General features: G+C 35.3%; 1 protein-coding gene and 1 long non-coding RNA gene across 17 annotated transcripts in view; both read right to left on the bottom strand.

Annotated features, from left to right (window-relative positions):
* The window catches only part of SGCZ (sarcoglycan zeta), a 444,923-nt gene that overhangs the window by 137,142 nt on the left and 282,291 nt on the right, over positions 1-25,490 (bottom strand). For 13 of the 14 annotated variants that reach the window (XR_011096329.1, XR_011096330.1, XR_011096331.1 and 10 more), the window contains one exon: positions 1,109-1,210. The exons of the other annotated variant lie outside the window; for it this stretch is intronic. Coding sequence is in view for 10 of the 13 variants with exons in the window: in XM_068681532.1 (XP_068537633.1) it covers positions 1,109-1,210 (102 nt within the window). In the remaining 3 variants the exon portion in view is untranslated. The remainder of the gene's footprint in view (positions 1-1,108; positions 1,211-25,490) is intronic. 14 annotated transcript variants of the gene reach the window in all.
* LOC137856292 (uncharacterized) overlaps positions 14,182-25,490 on the bottom strand; it is a 30,515-nt gene continuing 19,206 nt past the window's right edge. For 2 of the 3 annotated variants that reach the window (XR_011096333.1, XR_011096335.1), the window contains 2 exons: positions 15,887-17,068; positions 14,182-14,937 (listed from right to left, as the gene is read on the bottom strand). This is a non-coding gene — a long non-coding RNA (uncharacterized lncRNA). The remainder of the gene's footprint in view (positions 14,938-15,886; positions 17,069-25,490) is intronic. The other variant, XR_011096334.1, reaches the window with a different exon arrangement.

Below are 25,490 nucleotides of genomic sequence, written 5' to 3'. Positions count from 1 at the left end.
CTGAATAATGAGAACCACAACTACCTACTGTCCTCTCAAATCTAAATATATTTAAAACTCAACTATACTAAAATTCACCAGCCATCTTATTATTAATTCATGTCATTTTTAATAACAGAAATAATAATAATAAAAAAACTATGGAGAGATTCAAGTAGATTCAAAAATTCAAATTCATATTATACATCTTGTTGAGAACAAGCAGTAAGGGAGATTAAATGAATGCCCTTGTTCTGAGATCAGAAGTTGTCTTCCTGCCTTTAAAAGACTGCAAATGGTTATAAATAATAATAATTATAAACAAAATATAAGTCAATTACGGTGTCACTTTATAATTTCCCTCCCAGACCTGAAGGACCAAATGGATGATAAATTTATGTGAAAAGTAGTCCAGAACACTATTGTTCTCAATGACAATATAGGATACTGACACTCTTTCCAAATAAAGCAGACAGTCTGATAAAGAAACTCATGAAACACTTCCATGAAAAGAACTGAGGTACTGAACCAGTCCCTAATTAATAGAAAAGAAACAGCTAAGAACGTGAAGATTAAGAGGTAATGCATTTGAGATTGCTCACAATAGGATAGAATTCTTGGAAGTTAGATTTGGTAGGAAATAACTCAAACTAAAGGCAATCTATTTCAAGAAGGCAAAATTCAGTAAAAGGACTCTCAGATCTCCTGGGAGACTTGCCTAAGGGGAAAAAGGAATTAGAGTGGTAGCTCCTTAATGAACCCCTTTACCCAAAGGAGAAGAAAAGCTCCTGATAAATACTCAAGAATATCAACATTTTTTATGCATTTTTTTTCCTTTTCTTTTTCAATTTTCTTCTTCTGTCAAAAGGTCAACATAATTGGTTCCCTGTTTTAATTGGAGTACCATTGATAAAATGATAAAGATTGAGATCCTGCAGGGGAAGGGCTGAAGGGATGAAAGTGTTTAAGAACACTTGTATAAGCTAGGTATTTTCAAATGAGCTGAGTAAACTGAATCTTATCCTGTGGTAGCCAAAATCTGCAAGCCATAAATGATTAGCTAACGTGTCTACAATACTGACATAGCTCAAAGCAGTTGAGTGCGGCAATCCCTCATTTCCCCACTTACTCCATGTTGGCTCAGACTGTGGGGCAGTTTTTCTGCATGTGAAGGGAATTCCTTTTGGACGAAATTAAACCAGAAGTTCTGTTCAAAGTGCAGCAACAGTCTCTAAAAGGAACAGAAAGGTCCCAATCAATGTGTGATCTGCAGCACAAGCAAGTCCCACAGCAAGTAACAAGTGCACATGCACCACCAGAATACTCTCAAACCACAGAGAACTCACATGTTCTTCTGCTTCCCATACTACTTGAAAGAACAAAGGTCTTGAGCTCAGTAGACAGCTCACATAGATGCCCCCAGCTCCTGATTTCTTCTGTATTACACAAAAAACAGCTATAGTTCAATATATTTTTCTTTTTCCTCTTTCTACTATATAATTTCATTAGTACTTTTCTGAATTGTCTCATCTGTTCTTGTTTCTTTAATAAATACTGACACCATTTTCCATCTTTTCTTCCCAATGGCAGAATCAACTTCTTTAGTCTAACAGAATATTCAGCGTCATCACATCAGCAACCATAGTGACAGCTCATAGTCAAGGGACTGTGCTCAAGCTATGCTCTCTTGCCTCTGTAAATTCTCCATCTCCTGACAGTCTTCCCCAGGAATTTTCATTTCCATCCATCCAAACTGTGCAATATCCTCTCTCATCTACCCTGCCTCTTCATAGAAATAAAGACCTGAGGTGCCAGAATCACTGAAGGCATGAGAACACCAGTGTGCTACTGTCATCTCCACAAAGTGGATGAGCAGATGCTCTAGAGCTTGCTGAATCAACATTGAGCAGCCTACAGTCCTAAAAGCAAGAGTTTGTAAGATAGCATTCTTTTGACTATCTTTGAACTACATGTGTATCAGGGATACACATGGTTCAGGAGACCAAATTAATAATAAACAAATATGCATACCTATATCATAGCTGTTGGATCCCTTGCACAAATTGCTATTTTCTACTGAGCCAGTCACATTTTGCCACATTAGTTTTTACTGTATGGTTCCCAGTTACACAGCATACTTGCTGTGTATTGCACAGTCTTTGTAAAGGATGGATGAGGGCAAGCTGCAAAGGTGAAAACTAGAAAGGCAGAATTGGTATCTATCTTTTAGAAGACAAAATAATAGCAAAAGGATCAACTTACTTTGAACTATTAAAATACCATGAAATCTATACCAGAATAGATAATAAAAAAAATCTGTAGGCAGCTGGAAGATGCCCATGAGATCAATGAGATGCAAAGCAAGGAAAGAGACACAACAACGGACAATGCAGTTACATGTTAAACATGCTAAAACTTGATGGTGTTGTTCAGACTGGAGAAGAGAAATTAAAGAGGCACACACAATAATAATCTTAAAATATGAAAACACTTTCTTTGTGTCCACTGAAAATTAGATAATAAACAATGAACCTAAACTGAGGAAACTGAGAATCAGGTCGTTATTAGTAGAGCATTTTGACTCTAAGAACTAGAACAGAAAGATTTTGTATGGTTTTGTAATACCTATCCATGAAGATTTTTATAAACTTTTTGGATACACATCTCTGAAGAATGATGAACAGTTAAAGCCATATTGTAGCAGAAGCAAAACAAGTAGCTTTTGGAAATCTCTTCCTGTCATTGTCTACAATTATTTTAAGATTTCCATGCAAAGGCCATTTAAAAAAGTACATATCTTCACAAGGTGCAGAACTGGATTTGTGTCTTTTTTGTTGAAGCCTTTGTATAAAATGCATTGAAGCCTCTTTTAAGCTCATGCTGCAAGTATCTAAGACACACATACTAAAAATAAATACATGACAGTAGAACAGGTTGGAATTATGATATTTTTCTTCAGAAAAAAAAATCAATGTTTATGTTTTACTGAGCTTATTTCTAGAGAAATGGAAATGTTGTTTTCAAATACTATTTTACAAAAATCAAAGTGCATATTTTTGCATATCTCTGCATATTTTCCCAGACAGCTTTTAAATTAAAAAAAATAAATTAAAAATTAAAAGCAATAACAACGAAGGAAGCTTTTAAGAGATGATAGTATCTCTGAGTTAAATTTCAGTGATTGCCCTTTCAGCAGTGGTAAGCATCATAATTTGTCCTAACATAGCTTTTGAATACAAATAGTATTATTGTATTTATTATATGATGTCAGTTTCCATATTTATTGCCTATTTCATTGATCACCAAAATGCATATACATTTAGTTGGTTTATGACCCTACACAAATATTTTGCCTAAACTGTTTCAGTAATATAAAATCACTGTCTCAGTGAGTGGTGAAACCCTGACAAAATTGCAAAAACACAAGGTACTTGTTCTTTGTCTGCTTAACTAACATTACCCATATGGGTTTTTTGTTTGTTTCTTTGTTTCTCCCCTTTTATGGCAGAATTAGTAGAGTACTGGAATCAATGTGATTAATATTGTGCAAACAGGCAATTCGAGATTACATATGTAAGGTATTCTGTAGAGCAATTACACATGCAATCGATTATTCAGATCAAAACTGTAATAAATTCATTCACTCATATTCTTCATGATGCACAGAAGGGTGAGCATGATACTTGTTTATACAGAGGACAGAAGATACAGGAAAGAAGGTCCTAAAAACTGGGCTAACAACAGGCTGCAGACTGAAAACAAAAAAGAGTTGGGATGTGGCATCTCCTGAGAGTAGTGACAGGCTTTGACAGATGAGTTCTGCTAAGCAAACACACCACAGTCTATCCAGAGAGCACAGATTCAGGACAAATGCAAGTTTTAGCAATAAAATTGGATTCTTTAATGACGACCCACCAATTAGAAAAATGCATATAAGCACAGACCACTAGAGAAATCTAAGGAAGTGTGATTTTGGCTGGGTAGAGTTCATTTTCTTCATAGAGGCTGACACAGTGCTGTGTTTCGTATTTTTGATGGTAACACACTGATGTTTCACTTGTTGCAGAGCAGTGTGTTTACACTAAATCAAGGACTTTTCAGCTTCTCATGCTGCCCAGTCAGCAAGGAGGCTGGGGATGCAACTGGGAGGGGACAGAGCCAAGAGAGGTGACCCAAACTGGCCAAAGGGATATCCCATGCCACATGGCATCATGCCTAGAAATAATAGTTGGGGTAAAAAAGGAGGAAGGGGGGACATTGGTAGTGATGGCATTTATCTTCCCAAGAAACCATTACATGTGATGAGCCCTGCTGTCCTGGAAGTGGCTGAATGTCTGCCTGCTGACGGGAAGCAGTGAATAGGTTTCCTCTCTTGCTTTGCTTTTGCATATGGTTTTTGCTTTCCCTAGTGACCTGTCCTTATCTCAATCCACAAGTTCTTGCACTTTTACCTTTCTGATTCTCTCTTCCTTCCACCTGGGGAGAGTGAGCAAGCAGTGGTGTGGTGCTAAGGAAAATAACAAAGATACTGCCCTCTTCACCTTAACAAAAATATATTCAATTACATATGTTGAAAGAGGCTTGAGAATGAAGAAAGAGAGGGTTGGATTGGGCAGGGGAAGTTAAAAAACAACAAACAAACAAAAAAAAACAACACTGATTTTACCCACTTTATTTTTTTTTTTTTTTGAGGAAAAATATTTGAGAAATTTTATTCTTTGCATACCCGCTCTTCAGAGTGAACCATCACACATTTCCTTTGATCTGTCATTATCCTTCACTACAGTGATAGCTCAGTCATCTGTCTTGTCAATTTGATTTTTATTTTTTTTAAACCACTGTGAAAGAAACTCAGCTGTTTACTAGGAGGTCAGACTACATGCTCTTGTGGTCATTTCTAACTATTTTCTGTGTACAGAGGTTTCCTCAGAATACTGAGAAGATACACTAAGAAAATGAAAGGTATAAGGGGAAAAAATAAATTAAAAAAAGAGTGCTATAGTACAATAAAGTAATCCCAAATCTTTCAAGTCTTAAATAAATGATCTTCAGCATATGTAACATGAGGGCATTTTGCTCTAGTGAAATAAATATAAAAAATATTTTACAGTGAACCTATCACTCCTATCACTTCCTGAAACTCTAGGCAAGCATTCTGTGTCTAATGATTCACTAAAGAAAAATACAAAATGGAGAGAAACGTACGTATGTCACTCACTTTTACTTCTCAAGTGTCTAAACCTCACCCTTTCATACCTATTTTCCAAGACATATCACCCCAGATGTATCTTAATTTAAAAGAAAAAGCACTCACAGGTATATTTTTCAAGGCTGAGTATCTTAGTTGCTTCCAAAGAAAAATACTTCTTCAGTGTAACAGGCACAGACTAACCATAAAGAAAAGATCCTTAACACTAAACAATATGTACGGCTTTGAAATATTAAAATTACATATACATTTGTTGGGTTGTTTCCTTTCACTTACAAGTTTCATGAAATTTCTCAATTTCACTACTATTAGCATTCTTTATGTCCACAGGTAAGAAAGACTGATCTCAGATCATACAATTATTCCGTGATTTAATACCTACATTTCAGTAATACAAATTTGGTAGGATAGAAATAAGTAGCAAGAGGAAAAAAAAAATAATAATAAGGAAAAGCTTCTTCACAATTACTGCTACACATTTTAGAACAGAACAAATGTTCTGTTCTTCTCCTCCTGGAGAAGAGGAGGCTCAGGGGCGACCTTATCGCACTCTACAGATACCTTAAAGGAGGCTGAAGTGAGATGGGGGTTGGCCTGTTCTCCCACGTGCCTGGTGACAGGACGAGGGGGAATGGGCTAAAGTTGTGCCAGGGGAGTTTTAGGTTAGATGTTAGGAAGTATTTCTTTACTGAAAGGGTTGTTAGGCACTGGAACAGGCTGCCCAGGGAGGTGGTGGAGTCACCATCCCTGGAAGTCTTTAAAAGACGTTTAGATGTAGAGTTTAGGGATATGGTTTAGTGGGGACTGTTAGTGTTTGGTTAGAGGTTGGATTCGATGATCTTGAGGTCTCTTCCAACCTAGAAATTCTGTGATTCTGTGAAATGATAAATTCTCTCTAAATTCACTTCATAGGCAGAAATCATGAAGTGCATAAAAAGAAGTGGAGCCTTCTATCACCTAAGGTAAGGGAAATCTTGGGTCAGATGAAAGGTATTGAGATTTTTGCCAACAGGTTTACTGTACACATCATTTTAGCATGTATACACAATACATTTCCTCATCCCCAAGTTTTAATAAAGCTCCAGATTTACAATGAAGTTGAACAAATGTAACAAAGGACAAAATCTAATGCTTCTAATGTCTGTTTTTGTTTGTTTTTTTCCCCATCCAGTGAATAAGAACCATATAATGACAACCCATCATTGCTGTTGGTAGTATTTTCCAGTGTACCAAAATAAATAAATAATGATTAAAAAAAATAATGCAAACTTATTTTCCAAAATATGGGTGCAAAGACTGTAAATGTAATATCTTATCTGGTCTGATAAGACACCATATGCAGACTTAAAAGTATCCTAACCTTATGCTCCTAAATGTATCTTTACAAACCCAGATTTTGCAAACATTCAGTACCACATTAATCCCTATCTCTATGATAAACAACTATTGTAACAATGAGAAGGAGGAGAAAAATGAAACGTTGTTAAACCTAAATCTCACAAACAAAGTATTTTATCTCTAAGCTCCTAACTTTTGATGCCATAAAGGGTTAAATGAACTCAGTTGTATCAAGAGGACAGTTTCAGAAAGGCAAATCCCATTTGCCCTTTCCAGAAGGTATTTTCAGATTTTAATTGTGCTTTTCATTAGCTAGTCTCATAAGCATAACTCTGACAGATACAATCAACAAGTGCTGAGCATCTGCATTATAACACAACACCCGCTGTAGGAAGACAGCTGCATTAGCTGAAGTGCCCTATATAGGCAACCCTATATAGATTTTCTTGTAACCAAGAATCCACAGTAGATTTCAAGAATGTATTTAGCAATTCTGGGATGAATTAATTCATCACTAGACAGCACTGAGGGTGGGGGGGATAGAAATCAAATTACCCAGCAAAACAAAACCCAAAATATTAACGTTTTTCTGTAGTAAATAAAACACTGTTAAAACAAACAACTAGCTACCAGAAACCTGACCGTTTTTTTGTCCTCTGATATCTAACATGTAGTTTTACCACATTTCTCAGAAAAAAAAAAAAAATTAAATCTGATGTTTTATCTTATTCAGAGTTGAAATATATATGTTAGCATTCTGAGATTAGAATCGATGTTTACATGTCTAAGAAATTTGACCAAAACAAGAATAATAAAAAAGGGTGTTAACTTATACATTGTATGCCAAACTTGTTTTCTTCTACGTTGGTATACCAGACAGCCTCCAGCTTTAAATAAGTAAAAAATTTTTGTCAAGTTCATCTGTTTTATTATTCCTCTTGGCACAAGCTAAATTTATCACAAGTTTGAAATACATTATATGTTGTTTTATTAGATTAATTTAATTGTATATTGGCATCAGCATATGTCAAAATTAATGGCTTTTTAATGACACTACATACTAATGATTAACTAGAAATACTGAAAAGGGGGTGAAGGTATGGTTTTAGGAATGATTAATATGACAAGGTTATAAATATTACTATACATAACATTGACACACACAAAAGAATAAAAATAGCTGTCTCCCTCTTCCTTCCATTCTGGGTGCAGAGTTACTGTTTGCTTATATATTATATCAAATCTGTAAGGAGTCTGCATAGCCCTGCTGTTCTTAAAATATATTTCCCTGAAAATAAAACTGAAACTGTTTTGAGGTTCAACCCAGCTGGCAGCTAAACACCGCATAGCAGTTTGCTCACTCCCCCTCAGTGGGATGGGGGAGAGAATCAGAAAAAAGGGTAAAACTCCTGCGTTGAGATAAAGATTGTTTAATAGGACAGAAAAGGAATGGAAAATAACAACAATAATAATGATGATAAGGGTATATACAGAACAACTGATACGCAATGCAATGCTCACCACTCTCTGACCAATGCCAAGCCCATCCCTGAACAGCAGCAGCAGCCGCCCCCAGCCAACCCCCCCAGGTTATTGTTCACCATGAGGCTGTGCAGTGTGGGACATCCCTTTGGCCAGCCTGGGCCAGCTGTCCTGGCTATGTCCCCTCTCAGTTCCCAGTGCATCCTCCCCAGTCTCCTCGCTGTCAGGTAAGCACAGGAGGCTGAAAAGTCCCTGCCTTAGTGTTACACTGCTCTGCAACAACTGAATCATCGGTGTGTCATCAGCATTGTTCTCATCCTAAATCCAAAACAAAGCACCATACCAGCTACTAGGAAAGAAATTTTCTCTATCCCAGCCAAAACTAGAACAAACTGGAAAAAAAAATTAAAAAAAAATAAAAAAAGAAAAAAAAAGGAGCAAATACTGCATTTGTAGATGTAATATCATGATGACACAAAACAAGCACACACCAATTTTCTTCCTGACCTAGGGTTAACTTGTGACTCTTCTCCAAATTCTAGCTGCAAAGCAGGACAGAAGCACATTCCATTCCCCACCCTCTGACTTCAAAAAGCAAACAATATGAGATAAAAAGAATTTTAAAAAAGAGTTTAAATATTTTCCTCATATTCTTTGTGGTTTTAAAATGCTACTTACAAAAAGCGAAAGCCTTAAGTCATTTGTGTCTGAAGCTTCAAAACCTGATTGAAAAATCCATTGAAATAGAAATGGGGGAAAAAATAAGGGCATTTTTAAAGATACTTAAAGCAATGGGATCAGAAAACAGTTGCCCTTCCCCAGTTTCTGCCAATGCCTGATATTGTATTTATGTACAAATTATGTAACGTCACACAGTCATGATATTTAGTTTTACCAAACAAGATACAATCTATCAGAATAGCTTTATAATAGATGTGGTTAGGAAGTGGCTGATACCAAAAAATAGATTCTTAGATCCTAGAAATGAGAATATAAGATGGGAGTCTGACCTGTTAGGTCTCTGATTCTTACCCATATTTATCTCAGCATGATTCTCTGATGCTAGTGCATGTCCTTTCAATATTGTAGCTTCATTACTGTAACTCTTTTCATTGAGCTGTAACTTGGAAGACATACCACTTGTTCCTGCACTACATGAGATGATTTTCATCCCTCATTCTTGTTTAGCAATGATCTTGATACTGATTAAACTTATCATGTTTCCAAACTCTGGTTGGATTGATTTTGGTTGTATTTGAGGCCTCTTACATGTAAGGGTCTCCAGGAGACCTTATTCCTGTATTTCTCCTTACTATCTTTGAAGATAATCAATGGAATTTTAAGCAAAGAGATTTTTATTTTGGTTTGAAATAGTCCTTATCCCTATCTGTATCAGAAGTGAGGCTCATATTATGCCTCTTATGAAAACAATAATTAAATGAATCCTACATGTTACACATTAGTCATTATTAATTCCATTACAACATTTTCTTTTACATTAATGCATGTTTGGAATATTTTGTTAATTATTTTCGGTTGATGTTAATAGCAACTTAAAATATAAAGAACTGTACAACACTTACCTAGCTTATAGAGCCTGGTGTTAACAATTAACATGAAGTTTGTTATAATATTGAGCTATACTCAATCTCCATACTCCCTAGGAAAACACTTCAGTCAACTTTACACAAACAGTAAGAGCAGAAGGTAATTTCAGGGTGGCTAATAATACCTCTGCGACACATATACTTGCAGAAATAGTTCAGTAAATGCAACAGCCTGGGTGTTAAAAGTCCTCATGCTCAAAGTGGTCAGCAAGAGACTTCTATAAGGAAATGGGTATGTTACAGAATAAAGCTTTGATAACACAGCCCTCTTTTTCTTGCAGTGTATACTGCCTCCAGCTTCAGAACTCAGCTTCATTCAGAATTATTTCCCCTCCACTGCTTCATCACTTTTGATATCGAATTTTTGACAAGCTTGTCTAAAGCATTAAATTCTAATACACACACATGCATTTATCACCTTCACTGCATTTTGCTAAAGATATATGCTTGCCTGGTTCATCCCTATTCTGACTGAAAAAATTAAGCCCTGACTGAAACTATTTAGAAACTGAGAGTTTAACTTCAGAAAAAGAGAAGAAAACACTAAAGTCTCTATGCAAAGTTAACAGTTTTGCAATTAGGCCATTTACTTTAGATTAAGAAAGGAAAACCCTTAACACGAGGAGACAAAGATCATGTTGGAAACTACTTTTGACACCATTTCCCACAGTGCTCTCCTGTATGAACAGAGAAAGCATGAACAAGAAGAAGATGCTGTTAGTTGGGCCACCTGGGAAGTAGGTAGAAGTTTGCTGTACAGATTGTAGCTGGCTCCAAACAGAGTGCCCCAGGCAATGTTGAGTCCCATACTGCTCAAAGTTTTGTTCAAGAGCTGGATGAGGAGACAGAACACACCCACAGCAAATCTGCAGATGATGCTAAATGAGGAGGAGAAGTTTATAATCCTGAACAGCAGGGCTTGTTTAGGAAACTTGATGATGGGGACAAAAAAAATCTCACAGTTGGTGCTGAGAAATGTGTAGTTGTGCACTGGGTAAGAATAACATGCATGAGCACAGGCGGGTGCTCATATACCTTAGGTGTTTATCTATGAGTACCTACCAGCTGTGCTGAAAAGGACTGGAGGTTACAGCAGGTTGAGCATGAGCCAACAGCATGCTCTCTCTGTGGATAAAGCAAATACACATTGTGTGATACTAGCAAGAAGGCCACCAGCAGACTGAAGGAAACCCCTAGTCCCCTCTACTTGGTCCTGACAAACCCACATCTGGAATACATGGCCAGTTTTGTTCTTTATATTTGCACCAGATCAAGACTGATGTTTAAAACCAAAGAAAAACTTGTATGGGGCTGCTAACATGGTCAGAAGCCTAGCTCACAGGATTTATAAAATAATGTTGAGGGAGCTGAAACTGTTCAGCCTGGTGAAGAGATGGCTAAGGAGAGATATAGCACAGATTTTAACTCCCCAAAGAGCAGTTATAAAGATGCGGAGCTTCAGCAATAGCAACATAACAAATATTTGTCATCACAAATTACAACCTGTGAGCCTCAGGCTGAACATCATGAAAATGTATTTTTCTACTAGAGGAGGACAATGTGGAAGTGTGATACTGAGTGACTATAGCAGCTTCACCCTTGGAGGTTGTCAGGACACCAGCTGAACCTGCCTGGTGTTCATAACACTTTACTCAGAGGCTGGGCTACAGGAATTCCAGAGGTCCCTTCTATCAATATTTCTGTGTCCTTGTAACCAAAAATTCCATTGGAAGTATCTGTGCCCATTTACTACTACAGAAGAGATATAACCTTTTGAAAAGCGTTGCTTCCTGTGAGATTAAAATAATGCAGAAGTGGAACAAGTTCAGAAACTGGACAAAGAAAGACTAAAGAAATGAAAACCTTGCATGTAAAGAAAGGTTGAACAAAATATTTAGAAATGACATGAGTAAGGTGAAACATGGCAGAGATAAAAGCTAAAACTAGAGCATAAAAAAGTGAGAGCCCCAAATAGCTGTCTCCTGATATGAAAATGAAAGTCAGAAGCAGAAGCAAACATTTTTTCTTCAAGCTTTAATTTTATCTGCACAACAAAATGCCACAATACAGTACTAAATCCCTGTGATTCAAAATAAAAACCAGTCATTAGTAACAGAGATTTGAAGAAAAGAAAGTCAGAGGTAGGATTTCAATAACTGAGTATTCATTAACAGGCTTCCTGAATGCATCCTGTGAAGCATTTGGTACTGGCCACTTGCCAGTCTGCAGGGCAAGGCAGTTCACTGGTGTACCTGGAGCAGGCTTTGAACATTGGGAAGGCTCACACAAACAGAAGGCAGATTTGAAGCAGCCTTTACCTTTCTGGGCTGACAGCACAGAAGCACCTACGTGATGAGACCCAGGAGTTTGATCTGTCACTTTTTCCCATAATAATAGATCAAGTGATGATACAATTTTTTTTTACTATGCTTTTTGAAGTCCAGTTGCTAGAATAACGTGCTCTTAGCTGCAAAACAATATATTACTACCGCCAACTGTTATTTAACATTGCATATGTTAAATTCTTAGTGGTATTAATTATTTAGAGGGTAAAGCCAACTCAATTCCTAAAATGTAAAGTAAGGACCCAAAGTCTCCTTTGATGTATATCCTTTGAAATTTAATGTGTCATAAATCTTCCAGTTGGGTATTTTTCCAGTTTAAACCCATCACATTATACGAGCTTACCAGAAATGCTTTGTGCTGTTCAGTTGAAGTATGCTACTTATTCACTAGGTAATTTAACAAGCTTTGCATCAAGATTAGGTATTTGCAATTTACAGAGAGTATCTTTTATGAGCAATTTTACAGTCCTAATTTTGGAGTACATTTTGTAGCAAACAGGAATCACCACCAACTGTTTTGGAACTTTTTGCACTGAAACACATAGCATGCTTGCAAATATAGTCAAGACATAAAAACAACACTATCCCACAAAAACAGGGGGAAAAAAAAGCACAAAACCCAAACCTTTTCCATCAAGATGACAAAGCATCAGAATTATTTTTATAGATAAAGGAATGATGCTACTTTAAATAAAATTAATGATTTCCTAAGCTATTTGACATTCTAAACCAGTACAGGTAGAAACAGAAAAAAAAAAAAAAAGTCTGGCAGGTACATTAGGCCAGGTGTCAGGTTAAAGTTTAAATATTTTTAGAGGGTGTTCTCTTTAAATAAGCAGACATATAATCAGACAGAAAAATCTATCAATTAACATTTAGCTTTAGCACCATTTATAATCTAGATTATATTTTTAAACCTAGAAATCCTGGGAAAAGATAGTTGTAAAAAAAAAAAAAAAAAGTAGTAGTAGTCCAAAGAACTCATCACAGTTATTACGTTATTACCGCATTTTTCTTATTTCTATAAGTATACTTGATCTTCATTTTTTAAAATTAACTTCTAAGTGCCATTTTATTTCCTCTATAGAAATAAATGCAAAGAGAAAAATACGTGAAGAGACTGAATCTGGGTGAATAGTTTCACCTAAGCATCCTATAAAATCTAATGGTAGCACTGCACATAATGTAACACAGCAGGTTTAGTGGTAAGGGGAACACAAATCAGGAAATAAACTGATCATGAACTGTGTTTATAGAAAAGTATGTTATTTCGTAGATTTACAAGAAGATGTAGGCAGAAGAGTGTACTGCATAGGCAGTACAACACGATGGCTGTAGATTCATTTTAAAATAATGTCAGATTCCTCAATATTATGCATTTTAAGGAGTTGTATCACGTAAAGCATGTGCTTAAATTATGTCACTTAATAGAAGACTACAAGCTAAGGAGTTCACGGCAATGATTTCAGGTGGGGAGCGGTACCTGCATTTCAGATCTGGAGAAACTTACTCCTTTGCACCTGAAGGAAAGGTAAACAATTTTCATAGCTGACACTGGTTTTTAAATGGGGTCATGTTTAAGAGAAAACTGAGGCAATTAAAAACAGTAAAGTTTTTTTTTTTTTTTTTTTGTTTAGTAAAGACTTTCGACACAGACTGAGAGCTCAAAGAATTTTAAATGGCAAGCTTCTCAATTAAAAAAAAAAAACTTTAAGGGTTGGCATAGCCAATGTATTTACATAAGTATATAAAGTCTTTTCCTTGTTGAAAGCACTTGCATCAGTCTCGCATAAGGACTTCTATGGGCATTCTTTTTCTTGACAAGATGGAGAATTATCTCTCAAAGTTCATTAAGTTTGAAGGTAGAACTAAAGAACAAGTAAGTGTCCGCCCTCTAATACAAGAAACAAACTGAGCTCCTCATTTTTAAAATATTTTCAAACCACTGTGCAGGTACACAGTTTCACTTCAAAATTCTTTTCAACTTATTGTTCTTCTTTTAGGAGCAGAAATGGAAGGAAAGCTACAGTATTTCTGTCAGGATATCTATCCCAAATGAAATTGAAAGTTAGGGATTTTGTTTGTTTGTTTTAAATATATTACAGGATAGCATGTATTGTCTTAATCTGCTAGCTCAGGTTATCCATTATGATTTGTAACTCTTTTCTAAAAACTCTTTTCCTTCATGATAACATCCCTTACACTGCTGCTTGGTAAATGGTTTGTATACCTAGATAAATTAGTTTAAGTACTTTTTATGACTTTTTTTTTTTTTTTTTTAATATGTTTGATCTATATTGTGTTATAATTTAGCGATTTGTTATCCTTAGTATTTGTCATACATCCAAAATTTTTATTATGCTCTGTGTGCAGCTATCAACCTTTGAATGATAACCTCTGGTATCTATGCCAGGTCACTGATGAAAAACGTTGATTATGAAATCAGCTGAGAGGTGATAACACCCATTTATGCTCCTCAAGTAGTAAGCTAGTTTTTAAACTTGTAGACATTCCTTACTATTTCAAAATATATTGAAATATATAGAAAGGATGACATAAAATTATGTCAAAATCTTTAAAGTACATTAATCACTAATACTACGTTATCAAACAGTAAGTAACCTAATTGAAAAAGGTGTTAAGAAAGCGTTCTAAGAAAAGGTTCAAAGCAAATGCAGATGAAATTTTGTCTCAAATATCTATTCCAACAGAGAAACAATGTTCTGAAACCCTATGGTCAGAAGGTAGCTTAGAGCAAAGATGCAACACAAAGCTTTAAAGAGTATTCTTTTGATAAAATATAAGTGCTCAAGCACATGGAAGCAGAGCCCTCACATTTATCCAGTCTCTGTTATGAATTCTAGATGCATGGCCAAAGAATAACTGTGGTAATGCCTTGGCAAAGCCTCTTTTTCCCTACAGCAAAAGGCCAACCATGGATGAAGATCTTATGCTTGGCTGAGTTCAGGGATCATTACTGTGACAAACAAAAGAGAAGAGAATGTTAATGCTCTCATGCACAAATATGTACAGATCATAACTCTAAAAAAAAATAAATAATAATAATTCTCCCTTTTTCTATTGAAGCCACTTTAAACTAGACTAAAACAATATTTCCACTTCTTTCTTCTCAAAAGTAGAAAAAATGGTGGAATAGAATTTGATGAAGTTTTCATTGCAGTAAAAAAAAGTTTGAAAAATAAAAACTATTTTGAGTTGGTAAAGTTGGTAAATCAATTACACTATTCTGTTTGTATTACATCGCTGTAATGTTTCTAAAATCTGGAAAACACAAACACTGCATTTTCATACGCTACTTTCCAATGTTTTCTCTTTAATGCCTCATGCATATACCTATAATGCATATAACTATAACAAAATTAAGAAGCAAAAACTTCAAACGCTACGATATATATATTTATATAAACAAAAAGTTAGATAGAAACAAGGCACACCCTACAAATGGAATTGTGTCATTTCAGAATATTCTCTCATCTGAAATAAAAATCAAGAAGTTTTTAAAAGGCTCACCTCTCGCCTTCCCCCCCCCCCCCCCCCATTTTTGACAGTTCTATTATTGTTATAAACACTTGTTTTACTTTTTCTTTTTTTTTTTTTTTTCTTCTGTGACAGAGACTAAGGAGAAAGATCATGTCATTCTCAAATAGCTGATATTTCTGTAGGTGAAGGGCTTATCAGTAATGTGATACACGATACCCTGGAGGGTAGAATCCTGTTCTGACATTATCTCACACCCCAATAGTTAAAAATAATGTGTCATAGCAGCTAAGCTAAAAATATAATCTCTGTGTGGTCCAGTGATCTCCAATGCTTCCAGCTGAATAGCCTAAACAGCTTGCTACATGCACAGAGAAAATCTGAACATGAGGACTCCTTTGCTCATGTTACAGGTCTATAGTACATACCTGGTACAGAAGATTCAATATAGACAGGAGATCCAATCCTTGGTGAGAGGGTGGGGGATAGACAAAGCTGCAAGTTGCAGAAATTGTTTGGGTGGCTGAAAACTGTTCCCAGACACTGATTTCTGTCAATCCTTAATAAAAGTACATGTGACAGAAGTGGCCTTATATGGCCAGAGCAATTTGGTTTGTAGCTTCTTCCAAAATGTCCATAAAGAAGGTCACTGGCAAGTATTGCAGGCTGCATGTATTTCTTTGATGCACTCTAAGATGTACCAGAGACAAAAGCTTCAGAAAGATTAAAACAAACTCACAACAGGAACATTTCTGGGTAACACCCCCAGAAAAAGGGACGAATTCAGTTACGGGTGCATAGGCTTTGTTTAAAAGTGGATTTTAAATAAACTTTAAATTTTAGATTTTATGGATTTATAAACCAAAGTAGAAGTCCCCTCAAAGAATTCTGAATCAACTCTGGAAACACAGAACGAAAGCATTACCATTATAATGCTCTCATCAATAAATTTTAAGAATTCAAGAACCGAAGATCTGTCAAGCAGCACATCCTGTCCTGCCAACCGTCAGTACTACTTGATTAGGGAAATAATAAAATAGGACAAGTACAGAATGCTATTTTCCCAGCTCTAAAGACTCTGAGGTGAGACCTTGATCACTGCATTTAATGATCTCTGATGGATATATCTTTCATTACTTGGTATAGCCTTTCTCTGATCTATCTATACATTAGATTCGCCCAACTGAGATCTTCACAGTTCAAGTGTGTTTAAAAGCGATTTGGAGTAATGTGTTTAATGTTTCCCCTCCTAACTTTATAGCTCATTATTTCTTTTTCCAGGTTTGAGAGCCATTCCTCATAAGGAAGCTATTCCATGCTATGATCTATTTCTCCAATAATTTACTTTTAAGATGTAGTGGAAATAGCTTCAAGGAATATTTGCAAAGTACAGATGGTTGGAGTAGGATAATAGCATTCTCCAGATTTTCAAAACTTTCCTGATAAATTCTTAAACCATAGCTTCTTAATGACTGAATGCTGGCCTCAAGTTTTCAGAAGTTCAGAACATCTAACATGTTATGAATATAGATAATACACATAAAAGGATACCTTCACCAAAAGAATGGGGAATGGAAAACAAAAGAACTTCCACTGGTTTGCTTTCATTCCTAAAAAATAGTAACTTTAGTCAGATTATAGAAGTAGTATCTGAAACATTACTTTATCAATTACCATAGTTAGACAATACAAAATTTCAGAATATATAAAGATAACTTTGAATCATTTTCTTCATATTCTAAGGAAACATTTAAAGCTCTGAAAGGACTTAAAGCCCTCATTTTTTCTGCACATATGGAACTTGGGAATATTTTCCTATCTTTGCCATTATCTGAGGAGTTCTGCAAAGTAACCTGACCACCACACAATCCAGAAGAACTTGCAAGTTTGAAGCTTAAAGGGCATCTGTCTAATATCCTCTGTCTCATAGATCCCACTGCAGTTAGCTGGTTTGTGTCCATATTGAATTAATTAAAGACTGCACTTTCTCATTTTCTCCTTAAATTTTAGGTCATAAAATCATTGTTCAGATCCTCTAGAGCAGTGCATTTATTGCATAATAGTGAACAGTTAAACTAGATTATATATTAAAGTAGTTATATTTTAATTTAGCTAATTAATTACCAAAGTTTTTTTTTTTTGTTGTTGTTGTCGTCGTCCCCCCCGTCCATCCCCCCCCCCCCCCCCCGGCTATTAAAATTAAAAATGGAGAGTTAAGCATCCTTCCCTCTGTTCCCTTCCCAACCTGCCCCAAAGTTTTTCATTGGATGAATGAGTAGATACAACTGATCCTGCAAGCTGCTACAACTACATCTGATATATAGCAGTTGGAAGACACAGCTTAGGATAAGGAGAAAATAGGATCATCTCTGTTATTGACAGTCTGCTAAATTAGATGATACTGCACTCTCATTTCCACTACTTTCCTCAGCTGCTGAGGCTGGCATCTAAGAACCACTAGAAATTTTACACTTAGGTCAACTTTAAAGAAATTACATATACCAGGTTTCAATTATAAATATCCCCTTATAAACTTGCTGAAAAACAATAAACATCATTCTTACCCTCTGGATACACTGCTTCATTTGCAAACATATGAGGTCATGACACTGGGGTCACTTCATAAAAGTGGAAAAATTATTCATGGTATTAAAAAAGATTTCATCTCAATAAATGTGCTTGCAATTGCAAAATAAGCTCATTCTACTCTATTTAAAATTCTCATTCAATAACCTAGTAAATATAATTAAAAAATATAATTAAAAAGTACTGCTAGGGAAAGTGGGAATGATATCTGCAAACTACAGTTATGCTGTTTTTGGAGACAGTGATTGAGAATGTTACTTCTGGTTACCAAAATACCTCAAAGGGAAAGTCTTTTCTATTCCTGAGTTCACCTGATAATCTTCAGAAAATGTTTGTCATTATGACACTGAAATAGCTAGGAAAAAAATCTCAATGCTTAGGTTTTTCATAATTTAACTTTATAAAATGACATTTAACAGCCATTTCAAAATTCAGAGGGAGTGAAGTATCCGGTACCGTATCCAGGAAAAAAAAAAAAAAGTGGACATTAAGAAAAAATATTTACTTATAAAATGATTATAAGTAAAAGAAACTACAACCAGTGTGCCTGGATGACCTGGAAGTGGGTTTCACTTTCAGAATTACTCTGGAGCTGAGAAATCTAAATCTCATTAAAATAAATAAAAATAGACCAATCTTTTGGCTAGTTTTTTCTTTCTTCTATTCTCCATACTGCCCTTCATATTATTATTATTATTAATAATTTTTGTTTTAATTCTTAAGAGTTCTTCTTGGTTTAAACGTCACTCCCTGTGGCTTGCCACCCCTCTAGGGCTGTTGCTGGCCTACCTCTCAATTGATCTTGGTATGGAAAAACATTGGGAATGTTGAGTAACAAATACATAAAATCATGAGAGCTCATGTCACGAATGTACCACAAAAGAATATCACTCTGGAAAATTGAAAAATCAATTTGCAGGAGAAAAAAAAATATAAATAAAATAAACAAAACAAACAAACAAACAAAATGAACACCCTAACAAGAAGTTTCTTTCATCACAGCCTCAAAGAGGAAGAGAATGTTTTCTCAGACAAACGCAGAAAAAAGATTAGCCATATATGCAGAGACCTTGAGGACAGATGGTGTCACAGTTCAGCAAAATCTTTCCTAAAGCAATCCTTATAAGCCCAGGAAGATCAAGTTATCACAAGAAATTATGTGAGTTAGGGCAGCACTGAAGTTATTTGAAGCATTTTGCTTTGGATGCAAATAGTTTTTTCTTCACTACAGCCTAGCAGTAATTTTGATTTGGCAAACCAGTTTTAATTATTAGTTATTTATTGATTACATTTCAAACAGTTACACACCCCGCCCACCCCCAATTCTATTTTTCTAATAGTTATAAACTTTCTATAATATTTTGGCATTGTTCCTTTGCTGGGACATTTTAAGTGAGCTTCACACTTCCTCAGTGCAACATTTTCACTGGCTTTCAGAGAGCACTGGTTTCTTGGCTGTGAAAAATAGTAAAAGCTTGAGAAGAATTGCCACTGAACCAACAATTTCAAACATACTTAAGTGAGAACTGATGATCTATTTTCTGTTTTGTTTTTAATGTCTCCCAATGTTCAAACATTCCCAAGCCAGAGCATTACAACATGAAATATTAGTAACATGCAAAATTTTTGAGAAGTGACTACTGAGCTTCTCTGTAACACTAAAAGCATTCAATACTCGAAATAATTTCTAGGCCCTGTGTTTTTGACAGAAGATGCAGTTACAAAGAACTTCTGTTGTAAGGCTCTGATCAGAGGCACCACATACATTCTTTATTTTCATTTCAACTGGGGATTATGTATATAAATGTGAGAAATTAAATGGCGAATTTGATGTATGGATGCATATTACTGAGTGATGGTAACTTACGTGTTACCTCTGCTTTCTCATTAAAAATAGATTGAATCATGTTGTTTAGTTGTTCTTGTTTTAAATCTAAATAGTGGAAACTATCAAACAAACAAAACCAAAAAGCTGACTGCCACTGCTTATTCTTGAACCCTTGGATGTCATTAACAGAAACAAGTCAGACATACCGACTGCAACTTTTGAAAAGTTACCCTCCTCTCCTTCTCATTCAGCACAACAATAAAAAACACACAAAACACACACACACATACAAATTGAGAATAAACTGGCTCATCACAGTAAGCAAGTAGGATGGTACAAACTAAAACAACGCCTGATAATGATTTTTCTGAGATACAGAAAATATTGTTTTGTTTAATGATTTTTGAGAGGTTTTTGTTTTGTTGTCGTTTTTAGAATCCATATCTGAAATACCTAAGTTATAAAAATGACTTATGCAAAAACCACAAAAACAAAAGCTATACAACATACTTGTCTATGTTGTCAGCTAAAAAGTACCACGCTTCATGTCAGAGTTCAAGGCAATTACAGTCAGCTCTTGACTTAGGAACAGCAAATTCCATCCCCACCAGAACTTTATAACCCTCAGTTAACCATTCCTGAAGGTGATTTCTCTATTGCATTGTGACTATTGATTAGATTAATCCTTGTAAAATAATGTCTGAGGAAGCAGGAGAGTAAGGAGATGAAATCTTGCAGATATCATTCAAAAAACAAAAAACCTTCAGCATTTAAGAAAGCAGTTTCCCACTCACAGCTCCATGTCAATATTTTTCTTTCACAAAGCAGATAGTGCAGTTCCATCATGCCTATGGATAATCTACACACTGATATATTTCAACTCCCATGTTTTAGTAATATATACAATGTTTGGTATGTCACTTGTGTTACCTGCTAGAAGTCCAACTGTGCTTAGTGTTGTACAAAGATAAACCCCGTGGGATACATAACAAATAGTTTGTAATATAATAAATAATAGATATTGGATAATGAGTATAACTACAAGAAATGAGTAACAAAGCTACAGAAGCATTAATAAAAGCTTGAGTTTAGATATACACAAGAATTATTCATAGACTCTTTAAAATACATTAATTTATATATTCAAATATATCTGATTACAAAGCCTCTTTAACAACAATCCCTTAAGTTTCTGTACTCAGCATCATCCAATTGTGTCCTTTTTCCCTTATGTATTGCAGCAGAGAGCAGACCGTCCAACAGAATAATGGGTTTCCCACTGAATTTCAGGACAGTGTTCCTTTCAGAAAGAGCATCACAGGGAGCAGGAGGAAATACACACAGACTTTTGTTAGAAGTGCTGATAAAACTAGCAGTTATTAAGGTGATAATGTACTACTGCTGACACAGAAAGGAAAGGATGACTTGTGAAGGACTGAAAGGGCGAGAATTCTGTATTTGAGGGAATAAAGAAAAGATCCAATGGAACAACAACAAGTAGAATGCCATAATAACTGTAGTTGATTAAGAAGAGATTTCTTAATAGATAGGAAGGTTTTTCTGTCAGTGTCCAGGAAGACATAGTTCTTTTGTTTCAGAAATGAGAGGATGGTCTGATTAAGCATTTTACCTATGAGAACAGGAAATGGACGAATCATAGATGCTATAAATAACAAATTCCAGAAAATGCTGGTATGGCAGAGAAATGCCAGAAGTTAACAGAATGTTCCCAGACAAAGAATATAAATTAAAGACAATTAAATTAGAGAAACAATCAGACACAGAGATGCTGATTTTACATTTTTTTCTTCCACCCCCTTCTTGCAGTGAGTACAACATAACACTTTTTGGGAGAAAGCTTACATGCATTTTGCTCTACACGAGTATTTGCAGATCTATAAAATTCAAACTTAACACAGCAGTGAGTACTATAGGGAAAGGAAAATTGGAAAAGGATAATTATTCCTACAGTTCTAATTCAGAAGTAACATAGCCCCTTAAGAAGATCTGGGGCTTTTTTTTTTGACACTGCTTCTGCTCAGTGAAAGCCTTTCTTGTATTAAGTTGTATATTTAGCTTTAACCTCTATATATTTGCTCTCATGGAAATGTATTATCTTCTTAGATAATCAGTTACAGTTTATAGAGATTACTGTAGGCCATGGCTCCAGTCATTCATACCTCTGTACCTCCATCCATTATTTCTGGTACCTGGGAAAGAATCATTATTAACTTCAAAAAAAAATTTTAGACCTTTTCCTACTCCATCCCCTTTCTTTAACATTTATCACTTCAAAACACTTATCCTCACACATCCAAAATACTCAGTAAAGTACAGTCCTCTGAAAGATTACTCAGCAACTCTACCACTTGATAATTAGCAAAGTCCCTACCAAGATTGATCACCTAGAGTCTAATTAAATACTCAGTGTGAACATTTCCTGATTACACTCAACTGCATTATGCAAAACTTACACCAAGACCATATACCTATTCTTTCCTTGAGAAATCTGTACAAACGGTTCTCTTTTACAGCTCTTTGTTTCATCCCAGCTTCACTCTCCAAAGCTTACTACAAAAACATTATTATTCCCCATAGTTCTCATGATTTATACAAATTTTCACATACAATCATCTTGCAGAATAAAGAAGAACTGCATGCACACAAGAATACACTCTCCCCTCAAGAAAATGAGTCTTATGAGGATCTTTACCAGATTTTCCCTCTAATTCAGTCACCACTCAACTAGTTGCAAAGTACAGACATTTGTGTAAAGCAATACTTCACATAACTTAGCAGATAAACAGATATGGAAAACAAAATGATGATGAAAAAATACCACATGAAGTGACTTTTCTATCCCTTTACAACATTGCTGTCCACAGTGGCCATGAAGCCATCGAGTACGAGTAAATCCAGAAGATTTTAACTTTCCTCCTTTCTCCAAAAATGTAGTAAAAGTAGATTTCTTCCAAAAGATGACATGAAATTCAAAAATATTTCCCTAGTGAACTTTTCACAACAATGTTGAATCTGCATACAGAATTCTTTAAAAAATGAAAGAGTACCATAAAGGGGGATACCTAGGAAGGGTTGGATAAAACTAAGAAGAAAATCAAAGGCTTCAAAACGTTTTGCTGTAAAATGTTTTGTCACAATAACTGTCAACTTCAAGGAAAGTTTAGATTCATACACTGTAATCAAGACCAAACTAAGGGTGAAAAAATAAAAATATTAACATTACATGCTGAAAACAATAAAAATATACCACTAATATTGACACAAAAAGTTTTGTTTAAACCTGAAACCTCAACAAAATGACCAATTAGAAATTTTTAGTCTGAAGCTAATCCCTTGTATTCTCACTTCTAATGAAGGTTACTTTTCAGCTGCACGTGAAAAGCCATCATTATTTCAATAGGAATTCCCAGGTATGAATTCACATCAAAAGAAAAATTCCAGAACTACAAATTAAGATGTCCTCATGAGGAAAATATTCCTCCTCTCCCCAAGAAACAAGGAGATGGCATCCAGGCCCTGTTTTTATATGTATGACTTCTTTCAGGACGTAGTAGAAGAGTTAAACCTTGGTTGCTCAGATGGCCTACTAAAATGCAAATAACACATATTGTACTGTATAACAGAACAAAGAACATTAATTGATCTGAACTCCTTGACAAACAGCAGGAATAATTTAGTCCATAGTTATTTATCTCAGCTCATACAGAACATCCACATAAGTCTTGGGAATAAAGCTCACCAGATAGCTTTTTTGTTAGAGTTAATTCTAAACAAATTAGATGGCAGTACATACTGTTTTGATGAAACGGAATTTCTGTAGATGTTTCTGTCCTGATGTTTTTTCTTAGATTTTATTTTGTTTGTTTCCGACTTCAGAGTTGGAGACTCTTACTTTTATGATATAGTGAGTAAGGCATTAAGGCATTTTTTTTTGTGTGTTTTGTGTGTTTTGTTGTTGTTGGTGGTGGTTTTTGTTTTGTTTTTTTCTCCCTAAAATCTGGCTGGCACCCTCCACTACTCCAAAACTGCTTCACTCCTTCTAGAACCACAGAATTCTTACACATATAGAAACAAATTCAATTTGCAGAAATCAAAAAATATTTTCTAAAACTTGTATTTTGAGAAGTCTTACCGTGAGTTTGATATACATATAATAACAAACAAACTGTAGCAAGTAATTCTGAATGATTCCTTGCATATCTGCCTAGCACTACAAAAACAGTAATAGTTTAAAGATACGTCATAAATATTCTTTCTTGATATCAAGATAGGAATTTACCTAGCTTGAACATTGACGACAACTTAGCTAAGGTATTTCTAAGAACACCTATCAGTGGTTTCTGCACACAGTTTGATGCCTGTCAAGAAGGAATAAAACCTTTCAGCTACATTTATGCTTGCTTAGTTCCCAAGGGCAATTTTAGGCCTCCCTAATTAAGGCAATGCTTTACCAGTGTTCCTGCAGTTGCAGGTAATTGGCAATCACTGACAGTAGGGTTCCAATGAGAATTTGCTTTGTTAACGTAGGGGAAAGAAAGGAGAGGGAAAAAACAAAACAAACAACAACAACAAAAAACAACAAACCAAGAACCCATTTTCTTCTTTTAGTTTGCAAAGCACAGTTGTACAAACAATGCTAGTGTATTCCAATTTAGCTTAAATTCTACTAGTCAAGCTATTTACCCATCAGCTACATCAAAATTTCAAAGAATTTAACCACCAAAACTGGGATTTCTCATTGTTGCAAAATGCCAGATTTTAACCATAAATGTTAAAGAGAAGATTGATGTTGTTTTACAAATACTGGCAATACAGAGAAATACAAAAAAAAAAAAAGAAAGAATGAAAAAAGATGTGTTAGAAGACAATTCATTTTACCTGAGATCTTAGATATATTAAATATTACATATAATGTGATGCTGCATATTCCACGTTAACATCAAGTGTTACACAAAGGGGAGACCTGATCCTCACCTGCTAGGTCTCCAAGGCCACTATGGTTGAATAAAGTGTTTTAAGAAGAGAGACAGCAGTGAATGAGGACTGAAGCAGGGACCAACTGAGTGAATTCAATACTTACAAGTCAACAGTACCCAATCAAATCGGTAGGACTCAATGGGCTGAATCACAGGGTGTAGAGAAAACTGGCTGATATACCTGCAAGACCCCTTTCTATCATCTTTGAAAAATTATGAGCCATGGGGAAGGAGCTCAACAACTGGAGAAAGACACATTGCAATCATCTTTAAAAAGAGTCAAAAGGACAATCCAAGGACCTGCTGACCAGATACCTCACTATGATCCCTGAAAAAAACTTTTTACAAATCCCCTTTAAATACACTTCTGGGCAAATAAAGAAAAAGAACATGACTGGAAAAGTCATCTTGGATTTATCTAAGGTTGCATAACCAGCCCAACTGCTTTCTGTGATAAAATTATTGGATTTGTGGAAAAGGAGAGAACAGTGGGTAACATTTATCTTGACTTTAGAAAAACTTTTGAAACTTTCTTCCAGAATATTCCTGTAACCAAATGAAGACATTACGGTCTGGATAGGTGACTAACTATATGAATAAAAGTTGGTTGGATTGGATTCA

This window comes from Anas acuta, chromosome 4 (genome assembly GCF_963932015.1).
Source record: "Anas acuta chromosome 4, bAnaAcu1.1, whole genome shotgun sequence".
Lineage (NCBI taxonomy): Eukaryota > Metazoa > Chordata > Aves > Anseriformes > Anatidae > Anas > Anas acuta.
The sequence above is the reverse complement of the archived record's forward strand: the minus strand, read 5'-3'. Positions and strand labels throughout refer to the sequence as shown.